Source organism: Hermetia illucens, chromosome 3 (genome assembly GCF_905115235.1).
Source record: "Hermetia illucens chromosome 3, iHerIll2.2.curated.20191125, whole genome shotgun sequence".
NCBI classification, from domain to species: domain Eukaryota; kingdom Metazoa; phylum Arthropoda; class Insecta; order Diptera; family Stratiomyidae; genus Hermetia; species Hermetia illucens.
The window spans coordinates 156,741,480-156,757,905 of NC_051851.1; the positions used below are offsets into that span (position 1 = coordinate 156,741,480).

General features: G+C 44.6%; 1 protein-coding gene across 1 annotated transcript in view; it reads left to right on the plus strand.

Annotated features, from left to right (window-relative positions):
• LOC119651245 (serotriflin-like) overlaps positions 1-16,426 on the plus strand; it is a 77,565-nt gene that overhangs the window by 19,906 nt on the left and 41,233 nt on the right. The window contains exons 2-3 of the mRNA XM_038054724.1: positions 145-240; positions 1,124-1,260. Coding sequence (XP_037910652.1) covers positions 165-240; positions 1,124-1,260 — 213 coding nt within the window. The 5' untranslated portion in view covers positions 145-164. The remainder of the gene's footprint in view (positions 1-144; positions 241-1,123; positions 1,261-16,426) is intronic.

Sequence of the window (16,426 nt, forward strand, 5' to 3'; positions counted from 1 at the left end):
AAAGATAAATTTATGGAGTTGATGAGGCAATTTACTTAGTACTATATCAATTTCAGGATATAGAAGATAAATTACTTGAAATTCACAATGGTCTTTATATTTAGATACAATTGAATTAATGATCTTCATTTCTTTCTCTTACAGATTTATCTATCTCCATAATAATGGTTCGTTTAATATACGTGATATTAATTTTGGCAGCAGTATTCGATAATTCCTCACATTGGAGAATGGACCGAAGTGAGTGACCCATTTGCTAGCAAACATATGTTCGCCATAAAATGTAGCCAAATAAGCGTTGCAAGTATTAAAACTGTGTCCAATCAACCAAGTCCCACTACTATTTTCCAGACTAACAACCTTCCAAACGGCCTACAATCTAGATATATCGTAAAAATCATAAAATCCAAAATGAAACCATAAAATCAACCATTGGAATCCATTAAACTTTAAATCAAAAGGAGTAATACCAATAATATTGGAAGAATGATCAATTTAGCATTACAACTTCTAAATTATCAATTTTTATGAACAGTATCTGTAAGGAAATGAAATCTTTTTATCTTTCCTATCAAAGATCGTGAGTGTTCTGCATGATCAGTTTTGATTTTTGACTTTGATTTTTATAATAGAATTTGCATCATTTCAGCATATTTATGGAAGCAACGCGTTCACTTCGGGACTAGTTGCATCATCTTTTACCGATGGTATTTAAATAATCGGTGAAAGATGATTTCGGTTTCTAAGTGGAATCAAATTCAGTGACATGGAATTTTAATGGTTTCGAAAAATTCAAAATAAGATATCAACAATAGAACAAAAGAATTGGAAAAAATGGAAAATTAAGAGTTTTATGAACAAACAGAACACTCAAAAGCTTTTAAGTGCAGCAACATTTCCTTTGATCTCATCAATCTATTTTTAAGTCAATCTGAATTTGGAATCCTCTTGAGATGAATTCCGGCCCTCTCCCACCCACAAAGTGTTGATGATCTTGGCCGATCATTGCTGATCATTGACTCTAACTCAATACACGTTTCCCTCTAATCTAAACTATCCAGTAAATCACTTTTGATTTCATTTTTTTCCGTTGACATTTTTTTTTCTTGATTTTCAACACTAGGACCCAGACTGTATGGAGACAAGGTGCCAAACAAATTGTTGTCGCCTAGACTCAGACGCGTCCAACAACGGATAGTCATGCTCCATGACTACTTTCGCACCAAAGTCATTCCGTCAGCTTCGAATATGCTCAGTATGGTAAGTGTTTGATTTATCGCTTCCATTTCAACCAATAAATTATACAAAAATTGTTTTTAAATCTTTCTGGAATTTTAAGGAAATAAAAGATAAAAGATACACCACCGTTAAATTAAGCTCCATAACTATCTTTTTTTTTGTCAAACGCTACCCAAGGATTCTACTCGATCTTTATTGATTGGTGGAAATGAGATAAACTTTTCAGAATGGAAATTTGGGTGGGATCAGGTTTGGATTATGTGAGATCATCAATGCATGCGTGTTGCATAATAAAGTCGGGACTTTGATCTCTCCCAATTGTGATAAGGAATTTATTTGGGGAACGCGTGAAGTTTGAATATATTTTACACAATTTTAGACCATATGTTCATTGTTTGGAATAGTTGGGAGTATTTTTAGATCTGGAGCAGATTTCTGGAGAATTTAGATATTTTTAGATGCAAATGGATATAAATAAATTGAAATACGAATACTGTTTTAACAACTCATTCATAATGTTGCGTGGGTGAGTTAATCCTGATTCATTGACATGAAAAATTTGATCTGAATTTAAATTGGACCGTTGCTATTATAGTGTCAGAGCGTGTTTCAAATAAATATAGTTAGATTGAAAATATTCAATGAAGAATGAAAATGATGGAAATATATGACCTCCCCGCATGGTTATTCATAGAAATTAGATTGCAGTGGCTTAAAAACTAACGCGAGTTGTATTTTGTCAACCATATGGACATAAGGTCCTTCCCCGCCTAAGATATGTACAGCGTTGCAAAAGTATCCGTCCCGCTCTTGCACGTTGATGAGTTTCCATTAAAATTTTTCTCGTCTGGAGACAGATGCTTATCTGTTAGTTGCAGTCAGCTGTGATAAAACCGGTTGTAAGGGAAGCGTTTGGGCAGGTAAACACTGCTGGCCGGACCTTTTTTTTTTGAGGAGGTGGAAATCTTCCAAAGACTCTGACCTGGGCACGCCAGAGTGTGGGATTTTTACCCACTAAAAGCACACCCGAGCCACTCCCGGATGGAAGGGATCAACCTGTAAGTCCTACGAGCATTTTCTGACTGGTCCCATCGCTGTTGCCATCTGCTTATGGATCTCTCTCTTTCGGACCTGTTCGTCTGTCAATCAGTGTGTCTATTTTTCAATATTAACAGATCCCTCATGGATACGTATCTATGAAATTAAGCATGTGCATATCAGACCTTTATGGTTAAAAACTTCCTAAAAAGTCTTCTTAATTCATCCCCCCCCCCCCCCGTCTCTGCTTGGTTTTCTTTTGCAACTGGTTTGTTCGCTTCACCATTGCTCCTATCGCAATTCATACATACTACATAGAACTGTAGGTTCTATAGCTGTGCGAGACTATGAAATCGCTAATTACCGAGGATAGGATCGGCTGGGCTATAAACAGCCTCTCCGCATACAAATCTCCAGGCTCAGATGGCATAATGTCCGTCATGCTACACAAACAGCAGGAAAGGGTTGTGTTGTGGCTTGTTTAGATTTATCGGAGCTGCATCTCTTTAGGATACGTACCGCAGTCCTGGAGGCGCGCTTGAGTGATTTTCATACCGAAAGCGGGCAGGCGTGGTCATGAGTTCGCGAAGGACATTCGACCAATCAGTCTGACTTCTATCGTACTGAAGACCCTAGAACGCGTCCTGGGCATTCACTTAAGGACGTTTATGGAGTGAACGCCAGTCCCAGCATGCCTACCTCAAAGGAAAATCCACATAAACCGCCCTCCATGAGGTAATTGGCACGGTTGAGCGGTCGCTGCAATACACGCAGTATATCCCCGCTGCCTTCTTGGATATAGAGGGAGCTTTTAACAACGTTAGTACCAACACCATCAAAGAAGCCTTGACCGGTATTGGATTGGAGAGATATCTCACGCATTGGATTATATGATATCCATGCTAAGTAGCAGGATAATCCAGTCGGATCTGGGAGGCAACCACTTGACCAGAGCTGTGAACAGAGGTACGCCCCAGAGTGGCGCCATCTCACCGGTGCTCTGGCTAATAGTAATGGACAAAATTTTATGTATATATATATAACTTGTAATATTCAATGGATTCATTGATCCGGGACTGGATAAATCTAATGGCTGCTACCTCGTTAGACAACGGTAGTCAATGTCTGGCAATATCTTGATCGCATTTAAGTGTAAATACACCAACTGCTTCGAACAGATTCACTTGTAAGGTCCAACCAGTTAGGAAAGCATGATTGGGAGATTTGAGATAAGCAAACTTGCGGAGCAACAACCGGTGTCCGGTCTAGGTTTGTCTTAGTAAGGAAACCCAGACACCCCGGTTTTGCGCCGATTCGATATTCCTAAAAGCTGTCTGGGGTCCTAACCTACGCCATCGCTTCATCTCAGGCAAGATCTGCTTCGTCTTCGTTTTCTACCATAGATAATGCCCTTATAGACTTTCCGGAGGATTCTTCTCTCGACCGCGGCCAAGAGTTCAACATTTTTTTTGCTAAGGTTTCCGTGGAATACATAAGGACTGGCAAGATCATTATCTTATACAGTGAGAGCTTTGACCCTATGGTGAAACGTTTCGAGCAGAACAGCTGAAATAGGTTCTGTTGGCTGCCAACATCCACGCGCGGAGTTTATCGTTATAACTGTTATCGAGAAATTTTCAACGATCTGAAAGTTGTAGTCTCCTATCTTTATTCTTCCCGTTTGACCAGTGCGGTTTGATGTTGTTGGTTGGTTAGTTTTTGGTGCCCTATTTCACTGCCTTATAAAATGTTGGGTAATATTTCTCAAACGAAAAAAATACAAACGGAGACATTAGAGATGAAATAGGAAGACCGTCATCTCCACGCTTCGCCAGTTATTTCATTTTCACTGAAATATTTGCCAGACCTTAGTATTGCCATACATTCCTTTGTTTTCTGACGTTAAATTCAATAGATCCTCTTCCGCTGATGTACGACTTGTTTTCTTTTAAAACCCTACTAACGATTTTCTAACATGAGGAAATCCTTTCCCTGTAAGCGACCTTAAATGCAAAGGCGAGGCAATGAACTCTCATTGGAAAATGGGTAGTGATTCCATGTCAATCAGCACTCCAAAGTGAGACCTCAATAATTATGGATAAGCATCTTGGAGGGGAAGCCATCTGGAAAACCACATTCGATGGTACCTAGAAAAATTAAAAGGACAAAACGAAGTAGGGGAACTATACACTGCACTGTTATAAGGTATCCTTAAAAGCTATTGCATTCCCTCAAATCAAGTTTCAATTGGTGTGGGAATCCCAATAAAGCTTTAAGATCCTAACAACTAAAAACGAAGGAACGTTGAAGTGGGTAGCGAAACATGAAGATATTGTCAGCTGGGAAGGGATTCCGATTACCATTTGAGGGATTCGCTTGGAATTAATAAATCCATAGGGATCCGTAAGGCATTGTGAAATTAGACAGCTGGTTTGCCAAATGGCATCACATAGGTATGACCTTATAGCGATTCCAGATGAACAATATACGCAAGGATAACTCTCCTGATTAAGAGACCAAAGCCCACTAGAATATTTTTTAGGAAGTCACATTTCGTTTCACAGTAAAAGAGCGAATTAACGGATTGCAACACTTATTAAAGGATCACAGCACATTCCCATTCAGAATGCACTTTGCACATTGGAACTGAAGTAGACTGACGTGAGATGACAAAAATCGATTGGATAGTGCAGAGAAAGATTAAGTACTATCTGATCGGTGAGGACAATCGGCCTTTTTTTCGTACACATAGGTGTAAAAATTTTAGAAAAATACGTCCACTCCAGCTCAGCTTGGTGAACCTCGGAGCTAAAGCGGACACCTCTGGGATTCGCATTCACTAAAAATCTGCACCAGTTTTCAACCACGAGGCACCATTTCATGGGGTGGATTTGAATTTGGGGACTCGTGCTTCTGCTCTTAGAGGTATTACATATTCGTTGAGATGGATGACCGTTTGTCTTCCGCTGTTTTGGAGGTGTGGAAACAGAATGGCAACAATCTCTTTTACGACACGCGGGCAGGTCACTCGACGTGATCTTCGTAGCCTTTTCATTATCACTTTGTAGGCCACATCCCAAGAGTTTATATCAATATGGTAGCACAACTGAAGCAGTTATTTTTATTCTTCCGAATGGCGCGTGTCCCTCCTACTCGCTACTGGGTTATTTCGTAAGCCCCTGGTAAAGCCTCCTTCCCCGGAAACTTGCGGCTCGTAAAGTAGTTATTTCATTGTTCCACCAATAGTTGGGTTGCCTCCTGGGGGGCAGTCGTTTTGTGGGCATAGCAGCATGGTATGCTTCCTTTACCCACCGGGTGATTTGGGCGAGTTTTTCTCTAACTATATCATCGAGGAATATGTCGGCCGCTTGTCTCCCAATTTCAATATTCGGTTATCCGAAAACGTCTCTAAGTGATAATAGTATTTTGAAGAAGAAAATCTTGACTGATGGTTTTGTGGTGCGGCAGGATTCGCGGCATTTCAAATTTATTTCGAATGTCGCGAATACCAGCGGACAGATGACGTCACCGGCGCTCTACTCAGTTCAGAACTCGCTACAAGAGTGAAGAACAGAGTAGGTGACGAAAAACGTCAGATAGGAAAAATAATAGTTGGTTGGCAGTTACGGTGAAAGGAAAGATTTTCGTGCAGAAAAAAAACAGTTACATACGGAAATCAGTATTATTTCTAATATCTCGGAGTTATAATAAGAGTAATTTATAATAAGAGTAATTTCCTGAAATTGTGTATTGAACTTTGCAACATACGAAAAATATGTCAAAAACTATTTCGAATAATAATAGAATAAAAGGTTAAATACAAGCTCCTAAATTTGACTGAGAACTCTTATATTGGTGACCCCGGAGCTAACATCGCCGCATTAAAATACGTTTAGAACCAAACTGTCCCAGATTCCACCGAGGAACAAAGCGCAGAATAAATTCTCAAATGGAAAGTCTATCGAAGATGGAGGAAGAAGTGCAGCTTTAAGAGAAAACGGTGCCAGCAAGATCCCTTGAACATGCACCAAAGTGCGTGAGAAGCCACCGCAGCCCCCGCCCTCAAGACAACCGTCGCCGTAGGATTCGAAGCCCCCGCCCTCAAGACCAGCGTCATCGCCGCGGGATTCGAAGCCGCCGCCGTCAAGACCAGCGTCAACGCCGTAGCCGCCGCCACAACCATCAACAACGGCGCGTTATTATTATTTAAAAATTTATTAAAATTTTGTTGTTTTAAAAAAGTGGTAACAATAAAAACAAAATCGCCGCAAGAGACGGGGTCGAGGCGTTTGTATCGTCATCTTTTCACTGGCTCTCCGCTCTTTTAGCGAGTTTTTTTGCTTTATGGTGCGTCGTTGGTGTCGCTTTATTTTGTTTGGTCTGCCATGTCGACTAGATCAGTTTCACTGCGTCTTCGCTTTAACACTCGCATCGAAAAGAAGTTTTCTTTTTATTAGTCAAGATGTCGATCGACAACAAAGACGCGGCAGGCCCATTGGATCCGCAAGTGATCGCCCTCGCCGTACGCGTCCCTCCTTTTTGGCGGCGGAACCCCGAACTGTGGTTCGTGCATTTGGAAGCACAATTCCAGATGTCCAGGATCACAGTGGACGCGATCCGTTTTAATCACGCGGTGGTCAGCCTGGACGAGGAGTCCATCGTGCTCGTGTCTGACGCAGTGAAGTCGGCTTCATATTCACTGCTCAAGACCGAATTAATCAGGCGCCTGTCAGTAAGTGAGTCAGCAAAACTGGATCACTTGCTGGCAGGCCTAACGTTGGGAGATCGGGCTCCCAGCCAATTGCTGCGCGAAATGAAGCAATTGGGTGGGAGTAAGATCGACGACGAGTTGATGAAGTCCCTTTGGCTGCGTCGGCTCCCGGAAGGCACCCAGGCGGTCCTCGCGTGTGTCTCAGGTTCCTTGGAGGCACTGGAAGCTGCGGCCGACAAAGTGCACGAGGTGCACGTACGCCCGACCATAGCGGCCGTTCAACAGCCATCGGACGAGTGGGCGACTTAAGGCGTGAAATAGCCGCCTTAACAGCCAGTGTGGCTGAGATGCGGGCGACGCTGGACGTTCAGCGTTCGGGCGCCAGATCACGAGCTCACTCGCGGTCTGCCACTCGAAAAGGGCGATCAGGTAGCAGGTCGTCAGGACAGTCCACGGACCGAGGGGTTTGCTGGTACCACCGCAGATTCGGCGATAAAGCCACCAAGTGTAAATTCACGCCTGCCGCAAAAAACTAGGTCCGCTGGGGGTCCTGGCGACGGCCACACAGAACGCAGCGCCACGTCGCCTAACTATTTACGACCCTCTCAGCAGGCGCAACTACCTTATCGATACTGGTGCGGAGGTTTCGGTTCTTCCTGTACCTCGGCAACATCAACTATTTCCACAACCGCTCAAACTGGCGGCAGCAAATTCCTCCCGCATAAACACATACGGGTATAGGCAAGTGGACATGCGTCTTGGCTTGCGTAGAACGTTTTCGTGGCGTTTCATCCTGGCGGATGTCAGCTTCCTCATACTAGGCGCCTATGGATTGCTGGTAGACTTGCAAAACAAGTCTCTTATAGATTCCACGACCAACCCTAATTCGTCGGGACAAATGGTATTTCCCCCAGGCAATAATCTTTCCGTTCTTTAACATTACCGACTCTCGTGTTCGGGCACTTCTCCAAAAGTTCAGCCAGATTACTACCGAGTGTAGTCTCTCCAAATCAGTGAAGCACAATGTGCAGCATCACATTATCACTACTGGTTCCCCGATCTTCTCGAAGGTGCGTCCTCTACCATCCCAGAAACTGGCTATTGCACGGAAAGGGCTTGAACAACTCGTTCAACAGGGTATCTGCAGGCCTTCAAACAGCTGTTGGTCTTCCCCACTGCATATGGTCCCTAAGCCAAACGGCGAATGGCGCCCATGTGGGGACTACAGAAAGCTAAATGCACAGACTGTTCCTGACCGATATCCAATTCCACTCATCCATGACTTCGCGCATCACCTCGCGAATTGCTGCATCTTTTCGACCTTGGACTTAACCAAGGCTTATCACCAAATCCCAGTAGCTCCTGAAGATATTCCAAAGACGGTAATATGTACACCCTTTGGACTCTTCGAGTTCTCTCGAATGACTTTCGGATTGTGTAATGCGGCGCAAACCTTTCAAAGGTTCATTCACTCAGTCTTGCGAAACCTCGATTTTTGTTTCGTCTATTTGGATGATGTTTTGGTCGCTTCTTCCACTGAGTCTGAGCACTTAGCCCATCTCGAGTGCACCTTTCAACGTCTCCTTGAGGCCGGTTTAGTTCTAAATGTTGAGAAATGCAAATTTCTCCAAAAACAGGTGAGATTCCTCGGCCATTTCATTTCCTCTGAAGGAGTACAGCCCGACCTAGACAAGGTGCAAGCGATAACAAGCTTCCCGCGTCCAAAGACAGTGAAGGAGTTGAGGAGGTTCTTGGGCATGCTAAACTTCTACCGTCGTTTCCTGCCCAAGGCCGCCCATCACCAGTCCATTTTGAACGCGTACTTGTCTGGCCCTAAACTAAGGACACACGAGAGATCGTGTGGTCTGAAGAGGCTATCCGCGCGTTTGAAAAATCCCGTGAACAACTGGCCGACGCTACACTCTTGGCATTCCCTCTGCAAGATGCACCCCTAGCCGTTTTTCTGCCTCTGACATCTCAGTAGGAGCTGCCCTTCACCAAAAACAGTTGAACCCCGCTCAACGAAACCTACGATCGCGAACTGCTCGCCGCGTACTTGAGCATCAAATACTTCCGTTTCTCCCTAGAAGACAGGCCGTTCACAGTGTTCACGGACCATAAGCCTCTCAGCTTTGAAACAGAAGCCCGACAAAGCGTCCCCTCGTCAGCTTCGACACCTGAGCTTTATAAGCCAGTTTACGCCAGACATCCAGCACGTGTCCGGCAAGGACAATATAGTTGCTGACGCTTTGTCTCGTGTCTCCGAGGTTAACATCCCCGCCTGACTCGATTTCTCGGCTATTGCCAAGGCGCAGGAGGATGACGCAGCACTTCAGAGCCTCAAATCCAACCCCAAATACAAATTTCGGGAGTTGCCCATCTTCGGCTCAAACCTCTCGTTCTGCTGCGAAGACTCAGAAAAGAAACCTGGGCCATGCATTCCGGCCACATTTCGCAAGGAAGTGTTCCACGCAGTTCACGACTTGGTGCATCCCGACATCAGGACAACAAATCGGTTAGTCACAGAGAAATACTTCTGGCCCTCCATGAATAAGGATGTCAATTCCTGGGCCAGGGAGTGCATCGCATGCCAGAAGTGTAAAGTCTCCAGGCATGTAAGGAAAGAAGTGGGCTCATTCCCCCGCACTACCAAGCGGTTCCACACAATACACCTCGACATAATAAGGCCTTTGCGAGACTCGCACGGTTATAGGTATTGTCTCACAATCATCGACAGGTTTACGCGGTGGCCTGAGGCAATACCTCTGAAAGACATTACGGCGCAATCTTGTGCCGAAGCCCTAAGTCGAGAGTGGATACCTCGCTTTGGCGTTCCTGCAGTGGTCATCACTGACCAGGGAATGTAATTTGAGTCCACCCTTTTCTCGGAGTTAGGCAAACTCTTAGGGTTTAAACGCCAGCGGACTACTGCATACCACCCGCAATCCAATGGGATGCTAGAACGTTGGCACCGGACTCTGAAAGCCGCCATTATGGCACGCGACGATCTGTCCTGGACCTAAGTCTTGCCTCTCGTCCTACTCGGCCTACGAACAACCCGCCGAGAGGAATTTGCTGCCAGCTCCGCGGAGCTGGTATACGGGGAGAACCCGAGACTTCCAAGTGATCCGGTCTTCGATAAGAGATCGGGTCTCTCAGAATCGGGGTCGGTGCGTCTGCTGAGAGACAATCTCTGACGCATCAAGGCCACTCCTCCCACCCAACACTCTTCCGCATCTGTCTGTTCGCCCAAGGAACTGGACACGTGTACGCACGTTCTGGTCAGGACGGATGCCGTCCGGAAACCGCTGCAGCCTCTTTACGAAGGCCCGTACCGTTTTCTCGAGCGTGGAGAACATTTCTTCCAGCTCGAGATCGGGGGACACAAAAAGGCGGTCTCCCTGTCCGGACTGAAGCCCGTGTGCAACCCTAAACAACGGCGAGTTCACTTCAAGGACTGATGGGGAACACAGTTCCGGATTCGGTCGCTGAAACCCCTCGGTTTCATCTGGGGGCGGAGTGATGTGGCGCGGCAGGATTCGCGGTATTTGAAATTTAGTTCGAATGTCGCGAATACCAGCGGACAGATGACGTCACCGGCGCTCTACTCAGTTCAGAACTCGCTACAAGAGTGAAGAACAGAGTAGGTGACGAAAAACGTCAGATAGGGAAAATAATAGTTGGTTGGCAGTTACGGTGAAAGGAAAGATTTTCGTGCAGAAAGGAAACAGTTACATACGGAAATCAGTATTCTAATATCTCGGAGTTATAATAAGAGTAATTTCTTGAAATTGTGTATTTCGAATAAAAATAGAATAAAAGGTTAAATACAAGCTCCTAAATTTGATTGAGAACTCTTATAGTTTCGTCCAGGGCAGTGGCAGCGTGACCGAAAGTCGCGACAGATGGTATCGTGTTTGTGATTATATATAAATGGAGTGATTACCATCTGTCGCCACTTTCTGCCATGCTGCAACGTGAGGCAACGTCTGATAAGTTGCCTCTGCCTTGGACCTTCAGTTAAGATTTTTTCTTCTTCTTTTTGAACTTGGGTGTTTAACCCAAAAAGAGGAGTCCGTGGACCACAAGAGAGGAAGTAAGTTGCTTCCTAAGTGGTCCGGTCCGTCATCAGGTGGATGCGGCTCAGGACTCCCAGCATCGTCAACAAAAAGAAGTATTTTGACGGTTAATCAAGTTCATTTTGTTGGCAATTTGAACCAAAATCTACCTAACCTGCGCTTTTCAATTAAAAACTTAACCAGAAGCCAATCTGGTAGCCGTTTATAGTTCAACCAAAGAACAAATTTTGAGAATTATCATGGCGCCAAAAAATCTGTCCCAAGGTTGTCACTGCTTACCTATTATTATTAGTTTGTTAAGGGAAAGTCGCACCGCGTCCTTGAAGAACTATTGTGCTTACCTAACATCTGGTCCAAAGAAATATGCCAGCGTCGTATTGCAGGAAAGCTACAACGAGTACAAGTAGTCACTCATTGTCATCCATTCATCGCTTTAGACTCTTTAAACTGTTTTGAAAGATAACACACGTCCTTCCATTATTCAACGTGAATTAATTGACCCGGCCCTCCTAAGATGGTCCAGCTAGTTCGGCCGCTGTTCAATCCAATTCATGGCTTGGTTAGTCACATTCCAAATGGCATTTTTCCCTGATAGCCAACACAGACTCCTAAATTGACTAATTTATGGTATTTTGATTGTTTGACCGTGCGAATAATTTATATTTGGCAGTCAATCGGTCCGGGTATGTTGATGATTGGAAGCGAACCAACAAAATGATCGATCGGCCAATGTACGTATAATAAATGGGCAATCAATTGATTGGTTGCAGACCATGGAGGGCATGCTGGAGGGTAGTTGGGCTGTGCACATGTTGTGGTGATGGGTGAATGTCGTCCTGTCTCCCTATTTGGTGACTAACATGACTAACACTTCGCGGAATATGAATCTAATTGAATTTTTATGTTTTATTGACCTTCTCCAAGGAATTGCTTTGTTTGATGTGCAAACGGTTATAAATTTGAATTTGAATTGGCGATGGGATGATAGCGACTTTCATGGAGTAGACTTGATTGTCTAATATCGGATCCAATTTGATCACCTTCATTTAGCTTCTATGTTGGGCGATCAACCATGCGTAGATTTCATGTGGAGCATTAGAAGCTGAATTGGCGATGGTTGAATTGATTTTTTGTTACAGATCAATGAGGGCACATGGTAATTGTTAACATGATGTTGATCGATCTAAAGACGTGACCTTATAAATATAATGGAATCCTACAGTTTATGTGGCTGTGTTTGACTTAACTGAGACTTTCAATAGCTGACCCCGATTCATGACCCAGTATATCTATCATTTCTATTATATTAGGTTGTGAACTTAGAGTAAGCAAGGCTTGCAAGCCAGCAGGACTCGTCTGATTCATCGCAAATTTATTGCTCTGAGGGGCGCCCAAACTTTTTATAAGTGTTGATGATCGATCGGCGAGTTGACTATAGAGTCAAAACCAGCGATTAAATACCTTGGTTTAATGCTTGACTCGAAGATGAGCTTCTTCGAGCAAATCAAAGCAGCAGCGGACAGGGCTGCAGCAGGAGTCGCGGCCTTGAGTCGGCTAATGGCGAATGACGGCGGCCCTATATCAACTAGGAGACGTCTCCTCATGGGAGCAATGCGTCCTTCTCTATGGTGCGGAGGTATGGGCTGATGCCCTTGACAAGGAGGTGCATCGTAAACGCCTCGCTCAAGTGTAGAGGCGGGGAGCTTTGCTAGTGGCGTCTGCTTATTGCACCGTCTCCGAACCGGCTGTGATGGTGATTGCGGGAGTGATCACCGTTGCCCTCCTTGCCAAAGAGCGCAAAGCTATCTATCGCCGTAAGGGCGAAAACTTAAGAGAAGTGGTTGCCCGTGAGGAACATCAACGCACCCTTAGCGAGTGGCAACTTTCTTGGCAAAATGAGCCAAGGGGCAAATGGACTGCGCGGCTCATCGACAAATTAGACCCATGGTTGAACAGAAAGCACGGTGAGATTGATTATTTCCTTACCCAACTTCTAAGTGGGCATGGAGGTTTTTAGTCTTACCTGCACAGAGTTGGGAAGTCGCGATCTCCTGATTGTGTGTTCTGCAATAGAGTGGCGGATGACGCTGAACACACCTTTTTCTCTTGCGAGAGATGGGACGGCCTCTGCCAGCAGCTTTATGCAGACACAGAGGAGCTCTCTCCAGACAACATTGTGCGAGAGATGCTGAAGAGCGCTGGCAGCTGGAATCGTATTGTGCATTATGTTCGGGCTCTTCTTACTACGAAGAAGATTGAACTCAACCGGCAGAGGGAACGGACGGTGAGGGGTTTCCTGAACTAACAACAACTCCCTTCCTCTCCTCCCGCAGGTGAAAGGAATTCCCTGAATTGAAGGCTCCCAAAGCCGGGAGAGCGGGAGGGCTAGCCCGAAGTAATGCGTCCAACAGTTCCAAGCTAGTTTTCTGATGACAGGGAGGTGTTTAGTTGGTAGTCCGCCAGCGTGCTGTTGCGGGAGTTCAACACTCTGTGCGTAAACACATTCACCTACCCTACTCCCAAAACAAAAAAGTGTTGATGAGACTAGTTCACAGTAAGGCATCTGAAGGCCATATTTCTCGGATATCTAAAAGAATTCAGTTTCTTCCAATGTTGATTGACTGTCAAATGCACTTGATAGGTCGCTGCTAACACAATTAATTAATTAATTATTCTGTTAAGGGAAAGTCGCACCGCGCCCTTAAAGAACTATTGTGCCCCTTTTACTGGTTATAGTGTACCTATCGATCAGAGTATCTCAAGCAGGCCTATAACCGTCAGGAACTTTAGTATGTTCCCTACTTCCAGATCTTTCAGCTGTGCATCTAGCATTAAGTGTCCTCCCAGATGCTTCGACCTCCTGTGCACAATTGCCCCCCATCGGTCCCAGGACGTGTATAGAGGTTTCATCATACCCCTCACAAAACCTGCAGGCAGTGTCCGTATATATCCCTAACTTCCCTAGGTGATAGTTTAGCCGACAATGACCAGTGAGAATTCCCACTATGGTTCTCTTTGGTGAGGTTTAAATCCTTTGTGCGCATGGGTTCGTATCCCCCAATAAGCACCCTGTACTCCTCTATCCCTGGTAGCCCGCCCAGTATAGTTCCCTCAACCGTTCCTCTTCATTTCTTAGAGTCGTAGCCATGAAATGGTATTTGCAAGAATAAATATCTACATCAACGAAAAAGAAACAACAATCGTTGAAAACAACGCATAATTACACCCACATGAAACCATTTCCGATTCTACAGAAGGGTTCTGGCCGTGTAAAGGCGTGCCTGCTCTCTTCTTGGCTAGTTCGTCGGCTGCCTCGTTGCCTTTCAACCCAGCATGGCCTGGAACCCAAAGTATCCAGACTTTGTTGGACGAGCCGAGTGTATTTAGTCTCTCAAGGCATTCCCACACCAGTTTAGAGTTCACCTGGTTTGACCTAAGTGCCTTGATCGCTGCTTGGCTATCGGTGAGAATAGTTATGTTCTGTCCCTTGTAGCTCCTGTGGAGATTAAAGGAGACACATTTGTCTATAGCGTATACTTCGCCTGGAATATGCTAGTGTACCTGCCCATTGGCTCAAACACAAAGTCGCGACGGATTTGTAATTGGGGTTTAAACTTGCACATTTGGATTCAGGGTAGCGCTGTGAGAGTGGACATCTTTTAAAAACTATTTCGGATTTTTGCCTTGACTATGTTTGATATGTATCCGGATAGTTGAGTGGTTAGAGCACAAGGCTGTCATGCGACAGATCGAGGTACAAATCTCACTGGTGATAGTAAAATTTGTATCAGGGTCTGACGTCGGATACCAGTCGACTTTGCAGTGAATGAGTACCTGAGTCAAACTAGGATAATAATGTCGGACGAGCGCAATGCTGACCACATTGCCTCATATAGGGTACTGTTATCCTATAGTGTACCATTATGGACTTGAATGACGTGCTCTAACACACTTTAAGGTCCTGATCCAATTGGATCTCTGCGACAACGATTATTATTATTATTATCGCGATCAAAGAAGTGACCGCTTTAGTAGCGGACTGGTTTCTTGAACAACAGGACCCACAGGACCCACAATGGAAAGGTAAGGTAAAGCAGTATACGAAGCAAATCAGAATCTGTATGGGAATGGAAGTTGAAAAGAGCGCCGATTGGGAACCCCTTCTTCCCGTTCATCAGCGACATACTTTTGGCCAACCTTAAAACGGTTGATTGGGTGCCAAGGTTTTGTTAGAGGTATGTGGACGATATCTGCGTTATCATTAAGAAAAATGATGTGGAAAAAATGCTCGACTTCCTCAATAAACTGTACTCCAGTATCGAATTGCTTCAGGAGAAGGAGATAGAGGATCAATTCCCTTTCTTGGACCTGCTGTTGAGGAGGAAGCAAAAGAAAGTGGATCTGTAAATCTAAAATAAACCGACCGGTAAGAGACTAGTTACCCCCGGCCCTTCGAACCACGCAAATCAGCACAGAGTTGTGTCTTTCAACCACATGATCCACGGAATGCTTCACTCATTAGATCATCAGCAGCAAAGGAAAGAGGACATTCCAATGGTAAGCTGACTGCGGATCAAATGACCGAAGGACAATAGCTTTGGAGTTCAACGGAATTTCCCTTTTTTTGAAACGAAAACTAGGGAAATATGGTTTGCACCTCGTCCTCGGCAGGGGGAACAACCAAGTCTAGAGATTAACCAAGGACCCAATCAATCAAATGATCATGGGATGTAGAAAATCTCCTGCCTCCTCCTACTTCGGAAAAACCAAAACGAACATGGACATACGTTTTGGAGATCAGTTGAAGGAAGCGGAGTTAGCGGAAAAACGGGTGCGCTAGTTTTCAGATCAAAGATAGCGGAACATATCGTCCTGAATAAGTAGACGGCTCCTAAGGAGTATGTAAGGTTGGTAAAGCACGTAAGTGAAACAAGGATTTTATACGTTGCCGAAAATCGAGAAATTTATTGAATATCGTAGTATGAACTTCTCAACAGGGAACAAGGCAGTGGTTACTCCTAGCTCTTCAAATTCGTCAGGAGACGTACCCGTAGACAAAATTATAATATCCATTCAATCTTTGAGACGAGTAATCGGAGGGAAATACCTAGCGATGCAACGAAAGGTATCAAAAATTGTGACTGGGGTAGAGTTCACTCAACCCTGGCGGTGAAAGAGATGGTTTTGATTTAAGCGCGTAAGGAGAACAAATGAGTGTAGAGGAGATTTCTACCAAACATGCAGATGGGCTGCAGGGATCAAGAGATTGGTATGCGATTGAAATTTAAAAAGAAATTTGACATCTTGCCGGGTTAGGATTGCATCTATGAATGAAGCTTTGAAGGAATCGTATAGAAAG